Source organism: Ursus arctos, unplaced genomic scaffold (assembly GCF_023065955.2).
Source record: "Ursus arctos isolate Adak ecotype North America unplaced genomic scaffold, UrsArc2.0 scaffold_12, whole genome shotgun sequence".
In the NCBI taxonomy this organism is placed as follows: Eukaryota; Metazoa; Chordata; class Mammalia; order Carnivora; family Ursidae; genus Ursus; species Ursus arctos.
In genome coordinates, this window is record NW_026622786.1 from 1835490 (window position 1) to 1852813 (window position 17324).

General features: G+C 50.1%; 1 protein-coding gene across 7 annotated transcripts in view; it reads right to left on the reverse strand.

Annotated features, from left to right (window-relative positions):
- Nucleotides 1-1333: 1333 nt before the first annotated feature.
- TUFT1 (tuftelin 1) overlaps nt 1334-17324 on the reverse strand; it is a 44721-nt gene continuing 28730 nt past the window's right edge. For 6 of the 7 annotated variants that reach the window (XM_057310271.1, XM_057310274.1, XM_057310270.1 and 3 more), the window contains 8 exons: nt 15599-15668; nt 11967-12076; nt 8312-8440; nt 7596-7690; nt 5375-5480; nt 4207-4290; nt 3475-3575; nt 1334-2905 (listed from right to left, as the gene is read on the reverse strand). In XM_057310271.1, the coding sequence (XP_057166254.1) occupies nt 2839-2905; nt 3475-3575; nt 4207-4290; nt 5375-5480; nt 7596-7690; nt 8312-8440; nt 11967-12076; nt 15599-15668 (762 nt within the window). In that variant the 3' untranslated portion in view covers nt 1334-2838. The remainder of the gene's footprint in view (nt 2906-3474; nt 3576-4206; nt 4291-5374; nt 5481-7595; nt 7691-8311; nt 8441-11966; nt 12077-15598; nt 15669-17324) is intronic. The other variant, XM_057310273.1, reaches the window with a different exon arrangement.

A 17324-nucleotide genomic window follows, 5' to 3' on the forward strand; every position in this document is an offset into this window, starting at 1 on the left:
CCTTCGAGGCAAAGGTCCCAGGCAGGCAGATTCAATCTTCCCTCCGCAAACTATTCAAGTAGCACGGGAAGAGTCGGCTTCCCAGCGCGCTAACCCAGGCAGCAAGGCGGCTGCCGAGACCAGGAGCGGCTCGCGCACCGCCCCTTCCGCAGGCTCTGGGCTCTATCTGCTCCTCGGTCTCCGCTCTCCATTGAAAAGGTTGCTAAGATATAACTGAGCTTCCCCACCGCTTTCTCTTCCCGTAGTCCCTCCTCAGCCTCTGGGGCCAGCCCCTGCTCCTTTCAGTGGTGATACAACCAGACTGTGGCAAATACACAGCAGAGGTGTGTTTTGGTCCGAGGACTCTCTCCAAGCCCCAGTTCTAGTCTGCAGACTACTTATCTCCAGTTCGAGTCTCTGCTCATCCCCCCAAGCCCTCGAGGCCTGGGTCCAGAGCCTCCCTTTCCCGTATGGCAGCGCCGCCTTCCAGCCTTGCCTTGCGTCTCAGCACCACAGGCAACCCCACCCGCCTCCACCCTCTTCACACTCTGTGAACAAGCAGAGTCTAGACAGACCCATGCCGAGCAAGACGAGAACCCTGGGCTGTCAGAAGACAAACGCAGGTCTGGAATGGGAGGTTTCCAATACGTTCTGAAACCCCAGGTGTGAATTAGCTGACAAGCAGAAGGGGGAAGAAAAGTCCTAAGAGAAGAATTTCCATTCTTTCCATTGAAGGAGAAAGGGGAACTAGAAAGAAGGGGCCAGGGATAAAGGGGGCTGCATTTCTAGTTTCTTTGGCCTAGAAAAGATTTGTGTAAACTTGGCTATGCCCCAGGGGGCTCTGCAGTCAACTACATTCCTGGCAGAAAGAAAAAGATCAGTGGACTAACTGAATGATGCCCAGAGAAAGCCAAACACGAAACCTTTAAACGGCTGCTGTCAGCGTTTCCAGAGAGCTTGGCGTTTCTGCAAAGAGCCTGGAGTGGCTCCACTTCCTCCCTTACTCATTGGTGAATCTCTAAGTAATCACAGGACCTCTGCTGTGACCAGTTCTTCTCCAGTCGAGGAGGACACACTCGCCAAGCATAGGGCCCCCACAAAGCCACCACCCCAGACAAGGTCAAAGTTAGGGGCCACCGTCTACAGTGAAGACTCAGCCCGCAAGCTGAGCTGCTTAAGAGGGATAGTCTAAAACCTCTGAATGCCACAGTCTTTTAGTATTTGGGCTGTCTGGCCCACACCTTCCAGATGCGGGTAACAGGGCGCCCATCTTCAACAGGCACTAAAATCATGTTTTTTCATCCTCCCAGAAAGTTGGGGGTGGGGGTCGTGGGGGGAGGAACAGGCCAGCAGCTCAAAGAGACACATTAATATATTTTATTAAGTTTGCCATACAAAGAATATGCCACAGGAAAAAACATCAGAACTGGAAGGGCCCGTGGAGATCATCCGGACTCCCTTGTTTTACAAACGAGTACAGTGAATGAGGAACACCAGAACAGCGTTCTGGACAGCACCGGCGCTTCGGCCCAGTCCTGACACACAGAGTTCGGCCTTCTGGTTCCGAGCCAAGGAGAACCTCCAGACTTGACCCATGTGGACTTTGAATGTTCCTGTGCCCTACAGTACCACTTTCTGATGCTTATTTCCTCCGTGAGGCTGCAGGAAGAGCCCTAAAGAAAACACGATGAGTGTCAGGGCCATTCGGAGCCAGGAAAACAGACTGACTGTGGAACAGAAGGTGCAGAGGGCTTAGGGGAAGAACTCAATCCCTCCCCAAAAGAGTCCCGATCATCCCTGTCCCCCAAACAACACACACTCGGAGCCCAAAGCCTCACGGCAAACATACTTGCCTCCCTGAGGTTCAGAGCAGGTTGGAAGGAGGAAGGGAAAGAGGCGGGTACAGGAAAAAGAGAAAAAGATCTACTTCTGAAATCAACAAGTTCAGAGGGAACACATTTTTCCCTGCACGGAGCAAATCCGAACACCACAAGAGAAGGCTGTAAAACTCTGGTATTACATCAATCGTGAGATGTAAGGAGAAACACCGATAAGTTAGCAAAATAAATACAATGAGAGTTTCACTGAGATGGACGTAACCCAGCGAAAACAGTTTTGAGGCTCTTGAGTCAAGAAGACCGAGGTGTACCTTGCACTGCATCTTGGAGGAAACCCTAAGAGATGCTGAGAGCCTTCCCAGCAGAGAGAAGTCACGCATAACTCCCTGTGGCCCTACGGAATGTTTCCACTAAAAGCTACTCCCGGAACGTACATTTCCTTCTCCTAGGAAGACAAGGCTGGCCAGTCAGAGCTGAGGCTCACTGATTCTGCCCAGGCCATGACAGGTCGTCCAGTGTCTGTCTGTAGGAGGCCCGGGTCAGCAGGGGCTGAGGGCGGAGCGAGTGGAAAAACAAACAATGTGTTGCTAAGAACTGAGCTGTTTGTGGACATCGCCGTGGACATCGGTGCCTCTGGCTTCACTGGGTGAGGCAAATCTCGCCACCTCTCCTGACCCACTGAGGGCCTGGACTCTGGGGCCGCTGAACTCCGGTCTACGAGAGAAGGGAGGCTCCGCTACAGAGAAAAGTAGTAACTACGGGAATGAGGCTACCGCCCCGGCTCTTGCTGGCAGGTTAACGTCCTCCAAAGGGCTGCAGTGTCCAGAGGAGGCGTTCACCCTCTGTCTGCCCAGCATACAGGGGACAGGAGTTTGGAAACAGTGGGACACATGAACCCCCAGCCCCGAGTGCAGCCAGGGATCAGTCAGGGAGATCAAAGTCGGGGCGAACAGCCTACGGGTGTGTCGGGCTTCTCCACAGGCGAGAGGCAGCGGCAACAGCAGCACCCGGCTCCTTCGGCTCATGTTTCCACCACTCGGATAAGAGGCATGGGCTTATTAGGGCTGGGGGGCTTGGATATCCTGACGCTGAAAGAAAGTCGGGAACGCTGAGTGCAGCTTGTCGCCCGCCCCACCCACGGCCACCTCCCGCGTTTGCCCCCGGGGTTCCACACTCTGGTGCCAGCTGAGGCCTTGGCTCTAACGCTTTAAAAGTAACTGTGAGCAGCATCTAAGAGGAGGTGGTGGGCCAGGGCTGATGGAAACACAGGGAGCACATAAACCGCTGAGAAGCGGGTCCAGCTGTGGTTCTTGATTTTTTCAAAGTCTGGGACCTTTTTGTGAGTCTCTTGGAACCAGAAGGCCCTCTCTCTGGAAATACGCACTTGCTATACCTTCATGATTTATGCTAACAATTTCAGGGGGTCCATCCGGATCCAGAGGCCGTTCACGGGCCTCCTTGGGGTTGTGCTGTCAGGCTCTACTCTGACTTGGTCAGAAAATGGTTCAGGCGGAGAACAGGTCAGATTAGAGACTGAGAGCGTAAGTGGGATTTAGAAGAGCCTTGCCCTTGCCTCAGTACCAAAGCTTTCCTTCCCATAGCTCCGTCCCTCTTCCCTCACTTCTCCCCCGGGCCCCCCACAGGCACGCCTCCTCACCTGCCCAGGTTCTCGGTCTTGGTCCAGGTCTGGGTGCTAAAGTGGCCGTGACTGATCTGCTTTTCTATCAGGTGTTCCATCCGGTCATGCATCTCTAAATTCTGTAATACAAGTTCTGGGGTCAGACTTGGCCATTTGTGACATTTCACTAGCTCACTCTGGCCTCTGCCCCTCGGTTTGTCCTGCAGTCACAGCCACCCCTACCATGCACGCTACCACCCAGTGCCCTCTCCCCCATCCCTCCTCTTCACCACCCCCGACCACCCTCCTCCTCCAGTGCTCGCTCCTGCCTCCTGCCCTCAGGAATTGTGTGTGACACTGATCATTCCCTGCTGTCCTCCCGAGCTCTCGACAAAGGCGGAAATTAGACTAAGAACTCGTGAGCGGATCGAGGCCACCGCCTTAGCTGTGGAGAACACAAGGCCCCTCCTACAAAATGCCTGTCCCTCCACAGCCCAGCTCCACTGTCGCCTCCTCCGCTGGGCTCATGGCACACGGCTCCCCCGGGGATGATGTGTGCCTTTAGAGCGGGGACAGGTTTTACCGTCGTAACTCCCTGAAGTTTCTCGGAAAACACTGACTCAACTGAACTGAATGTCAACAATCCTCCCAGACACTCACTTCTGAGCAGCAGCCAGACAGGACGAAGACCCTTCAGACTCTCTCCCTCCCTATGTACAGTCCTGTCTTCCAAGAGCCTGCTCCCTTCCCAGGGCTGCCCCGTGCACACACCTCTGCTTCCAGGTAGGCGATTTTCTCCTTGAGCTCCTGGATGGTGCTGTCCTTTGACTGGACCACAGCTTTTGAATTCTGGAGCTACAAAGATGTGGGGGACAGTGGGGTTCATTTTGAAATGACTCAGTACGCACTCACAGAACTTTACCCTGCTGCCGGGGAGCCAGCAGAAACATAAGGCAGACTTTTGCACCTCTTACATGACTTGCTTAGCTTTTCTAGAAAAGCCCCAGTTCAGTCAATATTGAGCTCTTGATTATCCCAGGCGCGAGGGGAGGGGTTGTAAGAACACCACCCTGATGATCCAAAACCATGGATGGCTCAAAACCCATTCCACTTGATGTTGGGAAATACGAATTATTTATTCATTCAAGAAATATTTGTTGGGGCACCTGGGTGGCTCAGCTGGTTGGGCATCTGCCTTTGGCTCAGGTCAGGATCCCGGGGTCCTGGGATTGAGCCGCACATCAGAATCCCTGCTCAGTGTGAGCCTGCTTCTCCCTCTCCCCCTGTCCTTCCCCTCCACTTATGCTCTCTCTCTCTCAAATGAATAAATAAAAATCTTAAAAAAAAAAAAAAAAGAAGAAGAAGAAGAAAAGAAATATTTGTTGAGTGCCTACTATGTGATAAGCTCTGTTCTAGACACTGGGAAACAGCAGAGAACCAAACAGAAAAATCCTAGTCCTCGTGGAGCTGACACGCAGCAAATACGCCCTCCCAGTTAGGGGTTTTAAGTTCTCAAGACAATTCTGCCAAATGCCATATCCTGAGTATGCTCCCTAAAGCTCAGGGGTGGAAGGCAGAAAATCGGCCGTGAGGTACAAAGGTTGATAATCTGCACACAGATAAGTGAGTTTATTGTGACTTCATTATTCATTTACCAGCGCTCTTCAAAGTGTAAGACAGACTAAACTTTTCCTTCTTTTCCCACTGGAAAGCAGAAGGCAAATGCCTAAAATTATAGGGGAAAGATGGGACAAAAGCAAATCCCACTCACCCAAACCTAGTAATTGGTAGCCATTAATGTTTTAGCATAAGGAATAGAAGCCAAGCTCTCCAGGAGGATAAACAGCAAAAGCAGGGGCTCGACAGGGAAACAGGGCTGGGCTCCACGTGGCAGCTCCCCGAGAGAGGGCGCGTGCGCGGGGACACCGGCCCCGCCTACCTGCTCTATCATTTGCCGCACTTTGCGCTGCTGGCTCTTCAGCATGTCGTCCAAGTGGTGGATCTTCTCCCGCAACGCAGCCACTTCCTTTTCCAGCCTGGCGGCCCTGGGCGTTAAGACCAGACAGCTGAGGCAAGGGGAAGAGATGCCTTCTCCACCCAGTCACAGGAAGAACCTTGGGCTTGGGGGCTTCCATGAACTGGATCCCCTCTGCCTGATGCCCCAGTGTCTGCCGTTGAGGAGGAGGTGCTCGGGACACCCTGGGACGGCACGGTGGGAGCGTCACTAGAGATCAGCTAGTCTGCACGAGGAAACTGTCTCTCAGAGAGGGACGGATGGATAAGTCACTCTGGAAAGCTCTCGAAGGTACAACTAGAACCACTAGGTAGATGTCCAGGGAAGCAGCCCTTATGCTAACACAGGACAGACTTTCTCAGCATTAAAGCTGTCAGAACGTGGACAGCCTCATGTATGACGAGCTCTTCATTTCCTGGAAAGATTCAAGTGGGAGCTGGGAGTATGACACCCAATGCCATCAAGCTGTTGGAAAGGACTCTATGTCAAGAGGGAGATAAGATTTAAGGGTCCTTAAAGCCTCTTCACACAAGTGTGTTCCTGAGTCTCCCGATTCCCAGACACTGCCATAACCTCTGCATCTTCTAAACCGGGCCAAGATCCCCAGAGGTCCGGCGACTAGGCAAGTGTCCAGGAGTTCACACCTCTGAAGGACCGCTGGTGCCCATCTCTTCTGCTCCTGCCTGAGGAAGCTGACGGGAGCCGCTGCCAGAAGGAGGGCAGAGCTCCTGGTGCGGGTGGAGGCGGGGTACAGTGCAATCTGAGCCCCGACATCCTCCCTAAGCCTCAAACAATCTAGGAGTCCACCCTCAGCTCTCCAGTGCCCTATTGCTCAGTCTCCTTTTATTTAGAAAATCAATTTTTATGGTGCACAGCCATCACTTGCCATTCCCAAGCCTCCCTTTTGGATTATCTGGGTCTTTTCTGTTTCTCCTGCTGCTTCCTCTCGGTCACCTGCCCATGAGCACCACTGCTGAGGAAGGAGGAGTGCGGAGTACTTTAATACAATTCCGTGATGACGTCAAGCCCAAAAGGAGACTACAATAAAATGTCTGCATTTCCCATGCCTAGATTGAGGTTATCCCAAAAGAGAGAATATGCCCCCCATCGACTGTGGGGTCCAAGGGGGCAAGAATCATGTCTGCTGGGGCACCTGGGTGGCTCAGCTGGTTAAGCATCTGCCTTCGGCTCAGGTCATGATCCCAGGGTGCTGGGATCGAGCCCCACAGCAGGCTTCCTGCTCAGCGGAGAGCCTGCTTCTTCCTCTGCCTGCCACCCCTCCCCCTGCTTGTCTTGTTCTCTCTCACCCTGTCTCTGTCAAATAAATATATAAAATCTTCAAAAAAAAAAAAAAAGATCATGTCTGTTAATCTTAGAATGCCTTAGAAGGCCCTCCAGGTGACACCTGTTGAACTTAGAAAGATCCAACTTATACCATGGACACAGCAGGCCCAATATGCTGGCGTCAGCTTTGATTTACCATTTGAGATCTTATTTATTAATTGCCAGCAGCATAAAAAATTTCCAAATTCTTAAAGGTCCAAAGTGGCCTACTCTTTGCTCTGTAGGTTTCACCGGTAGGGCCTCTGATCTCTGATCAGAGGGAATCTGTCAAAACTTGGAGCGGGAAGGATCCCAGAGGCCCCCGCTCGCCACTGCTGACAGCCGGCTCTCCGCTGGAGGAGCTTCGCGTGACCGGAAGCTCAGGATCTCTTCACGGAGCTGCTCTTGTAGTTTTCGAAGCCTGACTCGTAGGAAGTTATCTGATTTACCCTCAAACAATTCACAGTCGGTGTTTGTCTTCGGGGGAGGGAACCGTGGCAACACTACCACATCCACGTCCGGTGGGACGGCTGCGGAGTAAGGTGCCACGACGACACGGACTTCAGCAGCTCTCACCTGACCTTGGCTCTAACACCACGCAGGCCTTTTCTCCAAGGAGAACGACCTCCCCAGAGACGGCAGCCTCCCAAACAGTATTTCCCTCGGCGGGCCCCACCCTGAGCAGCCGCCCCATGAGTCAGAGCGGGAAGATCTGACATCAGCACCAGCTTCCTCCCCAGGCCTGCCGCCACGGGAGCTGCAGGCTGCATGGCCCGCCCTCCCCTCCCTGCACCCCAACTTCCCGGTGAACAAGGGCCCTTACTTTTCTCGTTCTGTTTGGCAGTCAGTGTTCTTGCTCTGAAGTTCCTCCAGGGCTCTTTCCCCTTCCCTAACCTTTGCCAGTAAGGCCTGATGTTCCTGGATAGGCCGAAGGGAAGAAAATCTAGGATAAGAGGTGGCAACGGTTTCCGTTTGGGGTGAAAGGGGCCTGAGGGCTGGGCTCAGCCCCTATTGGGCCTGGGACAGCTGCCAAAGAGCAGCAGGCCAAGCTGGTTTGCTGGGGCGCCCTCCCCTGTCAGGGATAACCCTTCCCACCCTCGGCATACAGAAACTTCCCAGCCTCACCCAGCTACCTGGACAGACAGCTTGGCCCTGCATTATCCAGGCCCACCTGCCGGCTATGGCTACCGGTCCCCGGGGAAACCAGGCCCAGTGGCTCCTTAAGAGCAGTTTTGTCTTTTCTCTTCTTTTTTCTTTTCTTTTCAAAAGCCCATAAAGGGCAGCTCTACAAGAACCCAGCTGAAACAGAAATGGGTTCAACTCTAGTTATCAAGGGCTAAGCTCAGCTGAGAGAAAGACTTCTTGTTCCTTAAAGGCTAAAAGGTTCTCGAAGGTATTTGCTAAGGAAGTTATGCAGTGTGTTTTTCTGGACCTGCTCAGAAAAGCAGACTACAGTGGTCTCAGTCAATGCCAGGACACCCCCCCCCCCCGCCCCGCCCGCCCGCCCTTAGGCCCTGAAGGCAGAACTCCCACAATTACCGCCTGCATGCCTAGCAAGCGCTTTTGGAGCTCTCCGACGTCTGCCTCCTTCTGCCCCACTCTGTCCTCCGCTCTCTGAAGGGCCACTTGACTCTGTTCCGCTTCTCTCTGGTACCGGCTGAGTGTGACCTAAGACAGAATGGGGATGGGTCAAGGAGGTGGAGGGGAAAGAACAAACATGGATAAAAACCTTAGGAGAAGGGCACCTGGGTGGCTCAGTCAGTTAAGCAGCTGCCTTCGGCTCAGGTCATGACCCCAGCATCCTGGAATCGAGCCCCACATTGGCCTCCTTGATCAGCGGGGAGCCTGCTTCTCTCTCTCCCTCTGCCTGCTGCTCCCCCGCTTATGCTCGCTCTCTCTCTGTCAAATGAATAAATAAAATCTTTAAAAAAGCAAACAAAAAAACCTTAGGAGAGAACCCAGGACCCTGGGCACAATGATGGGAGAAGGGAGGCACCCCTCTCTTTCCCATTCATGGTTCCAGGACGACTTGAGATACTAGCAGGTATCTCCATTTCCAGGGTTAACTGGCACATAATTGATCAAGCTCTACTTTCTTCTTCTTTTTTTTTAAGATTTATTTATTTATTTGAGAGAGAGAGTGTGAGGAGTGGGGGGTGGGGAGGGGCAGGAGAGGGAGAGAAAGTCTTAAGCAGACTTTGCACTAAGTGCAGAGCCCGACCTGGGGCTCGATCTCACAACCCTGAGATCATGACCTGAGCTGAAACCAAGAGTCCCTTAACTGACTGAGCCACCCGGGCACCCTGATCAAGCTCTACTTTAGAGTAACATCTGGACCCAGAAGCGCCTTCCAGATGGCAGTATTCTTCAACACCCCCTCCCACGTTGGTCGGGGCCACCCCAGCTAACCCAGCGCTGTAGCCTTCCTACAAATGCAAACGCCAAGAATCCAGGGGAACACATCTCCACAACCTTCCCTCTGTGTCCCCCCTCTTCCTCACCCTCACATCAAGCAATATTACAGCATATAAAGGCCAAATGGCATCTGGCAGGGCAACTAAGCACCAGGAAGAATTGCTCCATATCCAAGATGATAAGCCAATCTGGGAGGGACAGAAGCAGAATTTTAGAATGAAAAATTAAGGAAGAACTTGCCTCTCTTCCTCCCACATGCCAACTTCAGGTCTCAGCTTAGATACCCTTTCCTCCAGAAGGCTCCACGCCCGGTGAGGAGTCCTTCCATTGTGCGGCCTTCCCTCTTATAGCATCAAGTGGATTTTGCCCAGTCACTTGTGTGCCCTCCCCAGTGGGCTGTCAGCAGGGACCTTGGGTACCATTACACTTCCAGAGCTCAGCGCAGTACTTAGCACACAGTTAACGCTCGCTAACGTTGTGAGTGGAATTGGTATTCATCCAGTCCAACAGTCAACTGACCTACCCAAGGTACGCAGCTAGGGAATAACAGAGCCAATGCTAAACACAGTGACTTCCTCATCCATTTCAATTCTTCCCAGCTACCCCACACGGGCTCCCCAGTCAGTTACTAAAAAAAGAATCCACATAACCTCCCCAAAGCCCCTGCCGTCCTGGGAAAACAGACACCGAAGTGGCCAGTTTGTCTGACTCCTCCCAAAGTCAGAATCAGGGAAGAGAAAGCAAAGCACAGGATGATGTGTGATGGGACCCATCCACGCCGCACGCCAGCCCCGTGCAGAGCAAACTCTCTGCGACCCCTTCCTGACAGCAAGCTGCTGCTGGGAGACCAGGAAACCCACGCTTCCTGGCAGGTTGTTTTCCTGGTAATTGACAGTCTTGCCCTTGCTACCTCCTGGTTCAGAAAAGTACATCAGAGAGTCACATTAACTAGCAAAGACTGAGAAAAGCCTCCGAAGGTCCCATATCAGCCTGGAACAGGCCAGCCCCATGGACAGGAACACAAAAGCAAAACCTCTCATTTCTGTACATAATACTGCACCCAGGCTGATGTGTACTCAGAGCACAAAGTTAATGGGCCCTGGGCTGATCCACACACTCTGCTATGGGATCACAAAGGAAGGAAAACATACTCCTCGGCCACATCTGTCCCTGTTGCTCCAGTCAGCAATGCCCTGAAGGAGCCTCTTAATCATAACAGGGTGTGCCAGCCAACCCAACAGTGGGAACAGCAGGTGCTGCTGACCAAGGGTAGCCCCTTCTGAGGGAGACTGTGGGCAGGTGGCCACTGCTGTCAGGGACCTTCTGGCCTTAGGCTTTTACTCTGGACCCTTTTGTTAGAGCACTGAAACCCAGAGCTAGCAGACCCCTCCATGGATGGCCAAAACCAACCACTGCTTCACAATGCCTCTCAGTGTAGAAATTGCGTTCCAAAATGCAGAGTCTGGTCAGTGCCACAGCCTCAAACTCCCGTTCCTCCTTGTGTACCAAGAAGGGAGGGAACAGCTGGTCACCAAAATGAGACACCGTCAACCCAATTATCCGAACTGCGGAATCTGAAACAGAGGAGGCAAACTGCTTTACGGCACAGCTACTTTGTTCTGAAACCAAACCAATCGCAGTATCACGCTAAGTCCAAACTATTTAGGATAGGAAAACCCACTTAACTAAACTGATCACTAAGAAAAATACAGGTTATCTTATATTTCTAAAATCCTGCAGAGTAATAAATATCTTACCTCACCTAATTCACAGACCACACTTGCAAGCTATACTTAAAATGACCCATTTTTACATAATTTGGAACTGATACTTAGGTTAAATTACTTGCTCAAATAATTGATCATCTCTAAAGGCAACTGATTATCCCTGTGCCCTCTTTCTGCCCTCAATAGCCCTCTCAAAAATTCTCTCTCTTAGTCCCATGGAAGAGAAGTACTCAGTCTTCTTCCTACGACCAGCTCCTGGCATGCCTGGGCAGGGCATATCCCATCATGACGTATTTGTAACACAGAACTACTTTACATGTGGATGAAAACAGCAGATAACAGACGGTTACTCTCACACAGAAGCCTAGTGTTTTCCCAGCGTACCTCATTTTATACTCAGAATTTTCTGGAAAGTATAGAAGACCACATACTTTTTAATGGGGGGGGGGGGCTTTCACCCTCTACAGACTTTGGTACTTTTTTAATCTTCCATAATAATTTAGTATTACTTCTGTAACAGTAATCGAAATTGCTCATTCAAGATCACGAAGCTCTGCATAGTAAAATCAGGACTTGACTTCAAGTCCCCTGACTCCATAGGCACAGATCTTTCTACAACCACACTGTTGCATCCACTCATCCAGTTCACACTTAAGAGGTACCCACCTTACGTCAGGCGTTATGCCAGACGTGGGGATGCAGGGTGACCTTGACAGCAACAGTCCCTGCCTGCATGGTGCCCAGAGCCCAGTAATTTATACTGTGGTAAAAGTAACGACCCCTGAGTCACCTGCTATCCCAGACCAGCACGACCACTCAACTTCGGTAGAGAACCAAGTGCCAACTTTTAACCGTGGGCTAGCCTTGAACAGCAAAAACTATAAATGTCCGGGAACGCAGAAAGCAGACAGGAAAGTGCCCAGGCCTCAAAGCCCAGCCTCTCCAGTTGACGGCACACAGCCAGAAAGACATGAAGTCCATGCTAAGTCACTGGCACTGAAATCCAGCAGCCCAACCCTTGGGGCACTTTCTCCTCAAATCCCAGATCTTACCTCAAAAGCCGCACGGTCTGACTGGTGCTGCCGCTCAGCCTCCTGCAGCTTGACAAGCAGGTCCTGCACGGTCTTCCTCAAGCTCTCAGCATCTTCGTTTATGTAGGTGTCTACCTACAGCCAGAGCAGGGAAGAGAAGGTGAGGGCCCTGTGTCTGTGTAAGAGAAGGTCCCCTGCACACACACTTGGGTCCTCTTGTCCGGACCACCCTCACATCACTCAAGGCGAGAGTTAGTCTTGGGTACCCAGGAGCTCTGAGTTACTCACGCAAAAACACTCTTTCTTCATATCCCAAGGAACTCAACTCGCCTCAAATCACCGCGTGATTTTAGGACACACTCAGTAATTTTTATACGGGTTATCAGCTGATTCACAGGTACGCTTATGCCAGCCCCCCCTGTAGGCCCTGCTTCCGTCGGACTGGAGTTCTCTGACAGCGGGGACGAGTTGCCCTTTAGACTACAGGGCGCAAGGGCAGGGGCGGTGCCGCACCCGAAGGCACATCTTGGTCTTCTGTGCATCTGGCACAGAAATCAGCATACAGAGGGCTACTGATGGACAGGCAGGTTTAGAGCAAAAGCACCCAATGACTCCAGGAATCTGATCCGATGTGAGAAAAGGTGTCTTTATCGAGGTTACCACGAGTCTCTCCCCAGACACACCCAACCGCAGGTTGGTGGTTAGTGCTGAGCTGGCATGTGGGGTCTTGCCCCCACCTCCGCCGCACAGGCACCAGACATTTCAGTTACCAGCTCCCAGCAGGTCTGACAGAAAAATCTTTCCCTGTCTTGCACATTAGGAAGCACGGAGCTCTCAAGTAAGAGGCGGCCAACAGGGTCCCAGTCGCTGTGCGACCACTGAGTCCGACGGGCCTTCCTCTATCTGTGAAGCAGCGAGAAGCCTCCTTACCGTGCCCTGCCTTACAGGCTGCCTCCAAAATAAGATAATTTCCAGGAGGGCTGAGAGCTTGTCAGAAGACAAAGCTGAACAAATAGCACCAGGTGTTATAACCTGTTGCCGGCAGCACATTTGCCAAACATGGTGATTCAGGGGAAGGGAGAAGATTCAAATTGCACATCTAACGAGAGTGGCTAGAGCACAACACGCCGAAGCCCAGCCGTCAAGAAGCGATCCAGTCGACTCCCCTAGATCTGCACTTAAGCTGCCGGGCTGGTGAGAACATTTCAAAGGCTCCTGGAGCATAACCACTGTGTGCTTGTTTCAAATGGTTTCATGACATGGAAAATTGTCAGGGTATAATATGAAGAGAAAAAAGGTAGTTATAAAACTTTGCATGTAGGAGTCAAAACACACTAGATTTAAGCACAGCAACGTGGGTAGATGCTATAAAGGGACACGACAGAAATGTAGCACAAATCCATCATGAAAATTGAAAACATACTCATAGGCATATCTAAATCATACACTGAGTATATTAGAATGTATACCTTTTGGCTGGGGAGGGGAGAGGAAAAAAAAAAAAAGTAAAAAGGCTTTATGAGACCAGAGATGATGATAACCCCTGAATGGATGGGTAGATCTGATTCGGCCCTGCGTTCAAGGGCCAGAAAAAAAAATCCAAAACCAAAACTAAACAAAAACCCACCCAAACAAAAGAAACAAACAGAAAGAACTGCTATATACAGTATAATCTCGATATTATCATACATATATTTGCATTTCAAACTGTGGTTTTTCTGTGGGTAGATTCGAATGACATTTTTTTCTTCTTCCACGTTTCTGTGTTTCTGAATTTCCTAAATTTTCTACAATAAGCATATCTTACTACATAATCACAAAAAATGTAATAACAAAGGCCTTTTGTTTTTAAATAAGTATAGCCACGTTTATTTGTCAACTCTACCTCAATAAAGCTGGGGGGAAATTTTTTTCAAAAAGGACAGCCACGATGAGCATTGGGTGACACATAGGGTTGCTGAGTCACCACATTGTACACCTGAAACTAATATAACACTGTGTGTTAACTACACTGGAATTTTTTTAATAAATAAATAAATAAAGACAGCCATGGAGAGAAATACTACATGTCATTATTCAAAAGAATGAGGTGGATATACATATACTGACATAGAAAGAAGGCTATAAATTTAATGAACTTTAAGTTGATAGAAGGCTATCAGTTTAAAACGACTGAAAAGCAAGGAATAATGTATTTATCATGACCCTGTGCAAAGTGTGTGTATATTACACACATGTATTTATACATGTCTCTATGGTGTGTGTGTATATATTAACATATATACAAACATACATGCATTTGGTATTTAGATAGGTGGTCTGTGTATAGAAAAATACACTAGCAGCGTGCCTGGCTGGCTCAGAAGAGCATGAGACGCTTGATCTCTGGGGCGTGAGTTCAAGCCCCATGTTGAGTGTAGAGTTTACTTAAATAAGTAAAACTTTACAAAAAATAAAGAAAAATACCCTAGAGGGGTGCCTGGCTGGCTCAGTCAGTGGAGCAGACGACTCTTGATCTTGGGGTTGCAAGTTTGAGCCCTACCTTGGGTGTAGAGATTACTTAAAAAAAAAAAAAAAAAAAAAAAACTTTTTTTTTTTTTTTAAGATTTTATTTATTCTTTTGTCAGAAAGATAGAAAGAGAGAGAGCACAAGCAGTGGGAGTGGCAAGCAGAGGGAGAAGCAGGCTCCCTGCTGAGCAAGAAGACCCATACAGGACTCGATCCTGGGACCCCAGGATCGTGATCTGAGCTAAAGGCAGACACTTAACAGGCTGAGCCACCCAGGAGTCCCCAAAAATAAAATCTTAAAAAAATAGAAAAAGAAAAAAAAGAAAAGAAAAATATGCTAGAACACTGATACTCAGCTTTGGCCAGACATTAGAATCACCTGAAGAGATATTTTTTCTTTTTTCTAAGATTTTATTTTTAAGTAATCTTCACACCCAATGTGGGACTCAAACTCACAACCGCAAGATCAAAAGTTGCACGTTCAGAGTGCCTTCAGGGCTCAGTCACTTACGCCTCCAACTCTTGATTTCAGCTCAGGGCATGATCTCAGGGTTGTGGGATTGAGCCCCAAGTTGGGCTTCACTCTGAGTGTGGAGCCTGCTTAAGATTCTCTCTCCCTCTCTCTGCCACCCCCTCAATCAATTAGAATAGAATAGAATAGAATAGAATAGAATAGAATAGAATACAATACAATACAATACAATACAATACAATACAATACAATACAATACAATACAATAATAAAATGTCATACGCTCTACCCACTGAGCCAGCCAGGCTCCCCCTGAAGAGCTTTTTAAAGTCCCGATGCCCAGTCCACACCTCAGACCAAATAAATTACAATCTCTTGGGCTGGCACCAGGCTTGTCTCCTTAAAGCTCCCAGGGCCATTCCAATCAGCAGCGAAGGCCAAGAGCACTGCTCTAGAAGGATCCACCCACTTCCATCTGTTAACAGTGTATCCTTCAAAGGAGTGGAACTGGGGAAGGAGAATTTCCGGTCTGTATGTTTCTCTGTTGTTTGAAATTTTTACAGCAAACGTTACTCTTCTGTTTAGTGAGACAGAAAGAGCAATAACAAGGGGATCAGGGGGGAGGATACCCGCCTCCTGGCTATGAAGTAGTTACGGCTCTTTTCCCTGTTACCTACCTCAGGTGGGCTGCTATACCGGGTCGTGGAGCTTGGGTTTAATCCATTTGCCTTTTCTAACACCACCTGTTCAAAGAAAAATAAAATTGGTAGTTAAAACAGCCCAACCAACCAACTTTAAAACATTAATCTCCGAAGATCACAAATCTGAGATAGAATAAAAGAAAGAGGCGGAGGAAGACAGAGAAAGAAGAGGAAGGGGAAGTGAAGGAGGGGGAGGAAGAAAAGGAAGGAAGGGGAGTTGGAAGGCAGGCGGGAAGGGAAAAAAGACTGAGGGCTCTGTGGAAAATGGAGACGAGGGGGAGTGGAGAAACGTGTGTGGCCTTGAAAGGGAACATTCTAGCCCTGTAGGGAGGATGAAGGGAGCCTCGGGCTAAAACCTTTCCGCAGACAGGAAAACATGCAGGCTGACTCCTGGAAGCCCAGGGAATACAAGCAGCTGCCTGCCACCAACAAAGAGCCTCCGCTGCCCCTCGGGGATCCTGACAAGGTTTGACGAAGCATAAAGCGAAAGGTGAAGCGGCCTTTGCTGCAATCCCTTCCAACCCAAAGCCTGATTATTCATCATACGACTGCTGGTCTGCGCAAGCAAGGGCCCTGGACTTTTGGGCCAGTCTCTGAGCACGTCAGGCTCTTCAGTCGCCTGACAAAGCACCTCCCAGCGGCCAGAGGTGAGCTCCGGAGGTGAGCTCCGGCAGTGCAAGTCCTGCCTTCGGTCACAGCGAAACCAGTTAGGGGGAATCGCCACACGAGCCTCGCCGACGCTCGCGCCAGAGGGGAACCTCGCTGCCACTAGCTGCCACGTCTGTTTCCCTCAGGAGAATGAGAGCAGGGGCTACTGCAGAAAGACTAGCACCCCCATCCCTGACCGAAATGCAAATGAAGGAGATAAAACTCAGCGGCTGAAGGAGGATGAGGGTGAAATGGAAGAGACAGTTCTGTTCTCCTGAGGACACTTCTAGCCTCCAATTTTAGAAAAGCCAAAGAGCAAGATCCCAGCGTTATCCATCCAGCTCAAGAAGAGCTCTTCAGTAGGTTCAATATGACGTTTACTGATGACCTTCTTCATCCTTGACCCTGTGCTGAGCGTGGGGTTACAGAGATGGGGGTGGGGTGAACCCGTAACCCGAGGAGTTTCTCATGTCAGGCCGAGACAGCTACATACACAAATCACAGACGAGGACCGAGACCTCCAATTCACACCACAGCGTCACCCCAATTAAGCAAGATCGACTTATGAGAAGTTTGCATTTATGGGCAATTGTCTGCTTTATAAGACTCTGTTGCGGAAAGATGATCACAGAATCCTCGCAGAGAAGAGGTTTTGTGAAACTTAATGGTAATTTTATTTACGTAAAGTCCATTTTTTTTTAAAGATTTTATTTATGTATTTATTTGACAGACAGCCAGCGAGAGAGGGAACACAAGCAGGGGGAGTGGGAGAGGAAGAAGCAGGCTCCCAGCAGAGGAGCCTGATGTGGGGCTCGATCCCAGAACCCCAGGATCACGCCCTGAGCCAAAGGCAGACACTAAACGACTGAGCCACCAGGCGCCCCCCATAGTCCATTTTTATACAGTGTTTTTGGAACAGGTACCCTTCTATATAGGCTGATACGTGTAATCGCGAGTGCCCACCTGCTGGAGAGCACTAATGAGGTCGTGAGTGCTCTGAGAAGCCAACATGGCCTGTACTCGCACCTTTCCTGCCAGTGGGGGGAGACT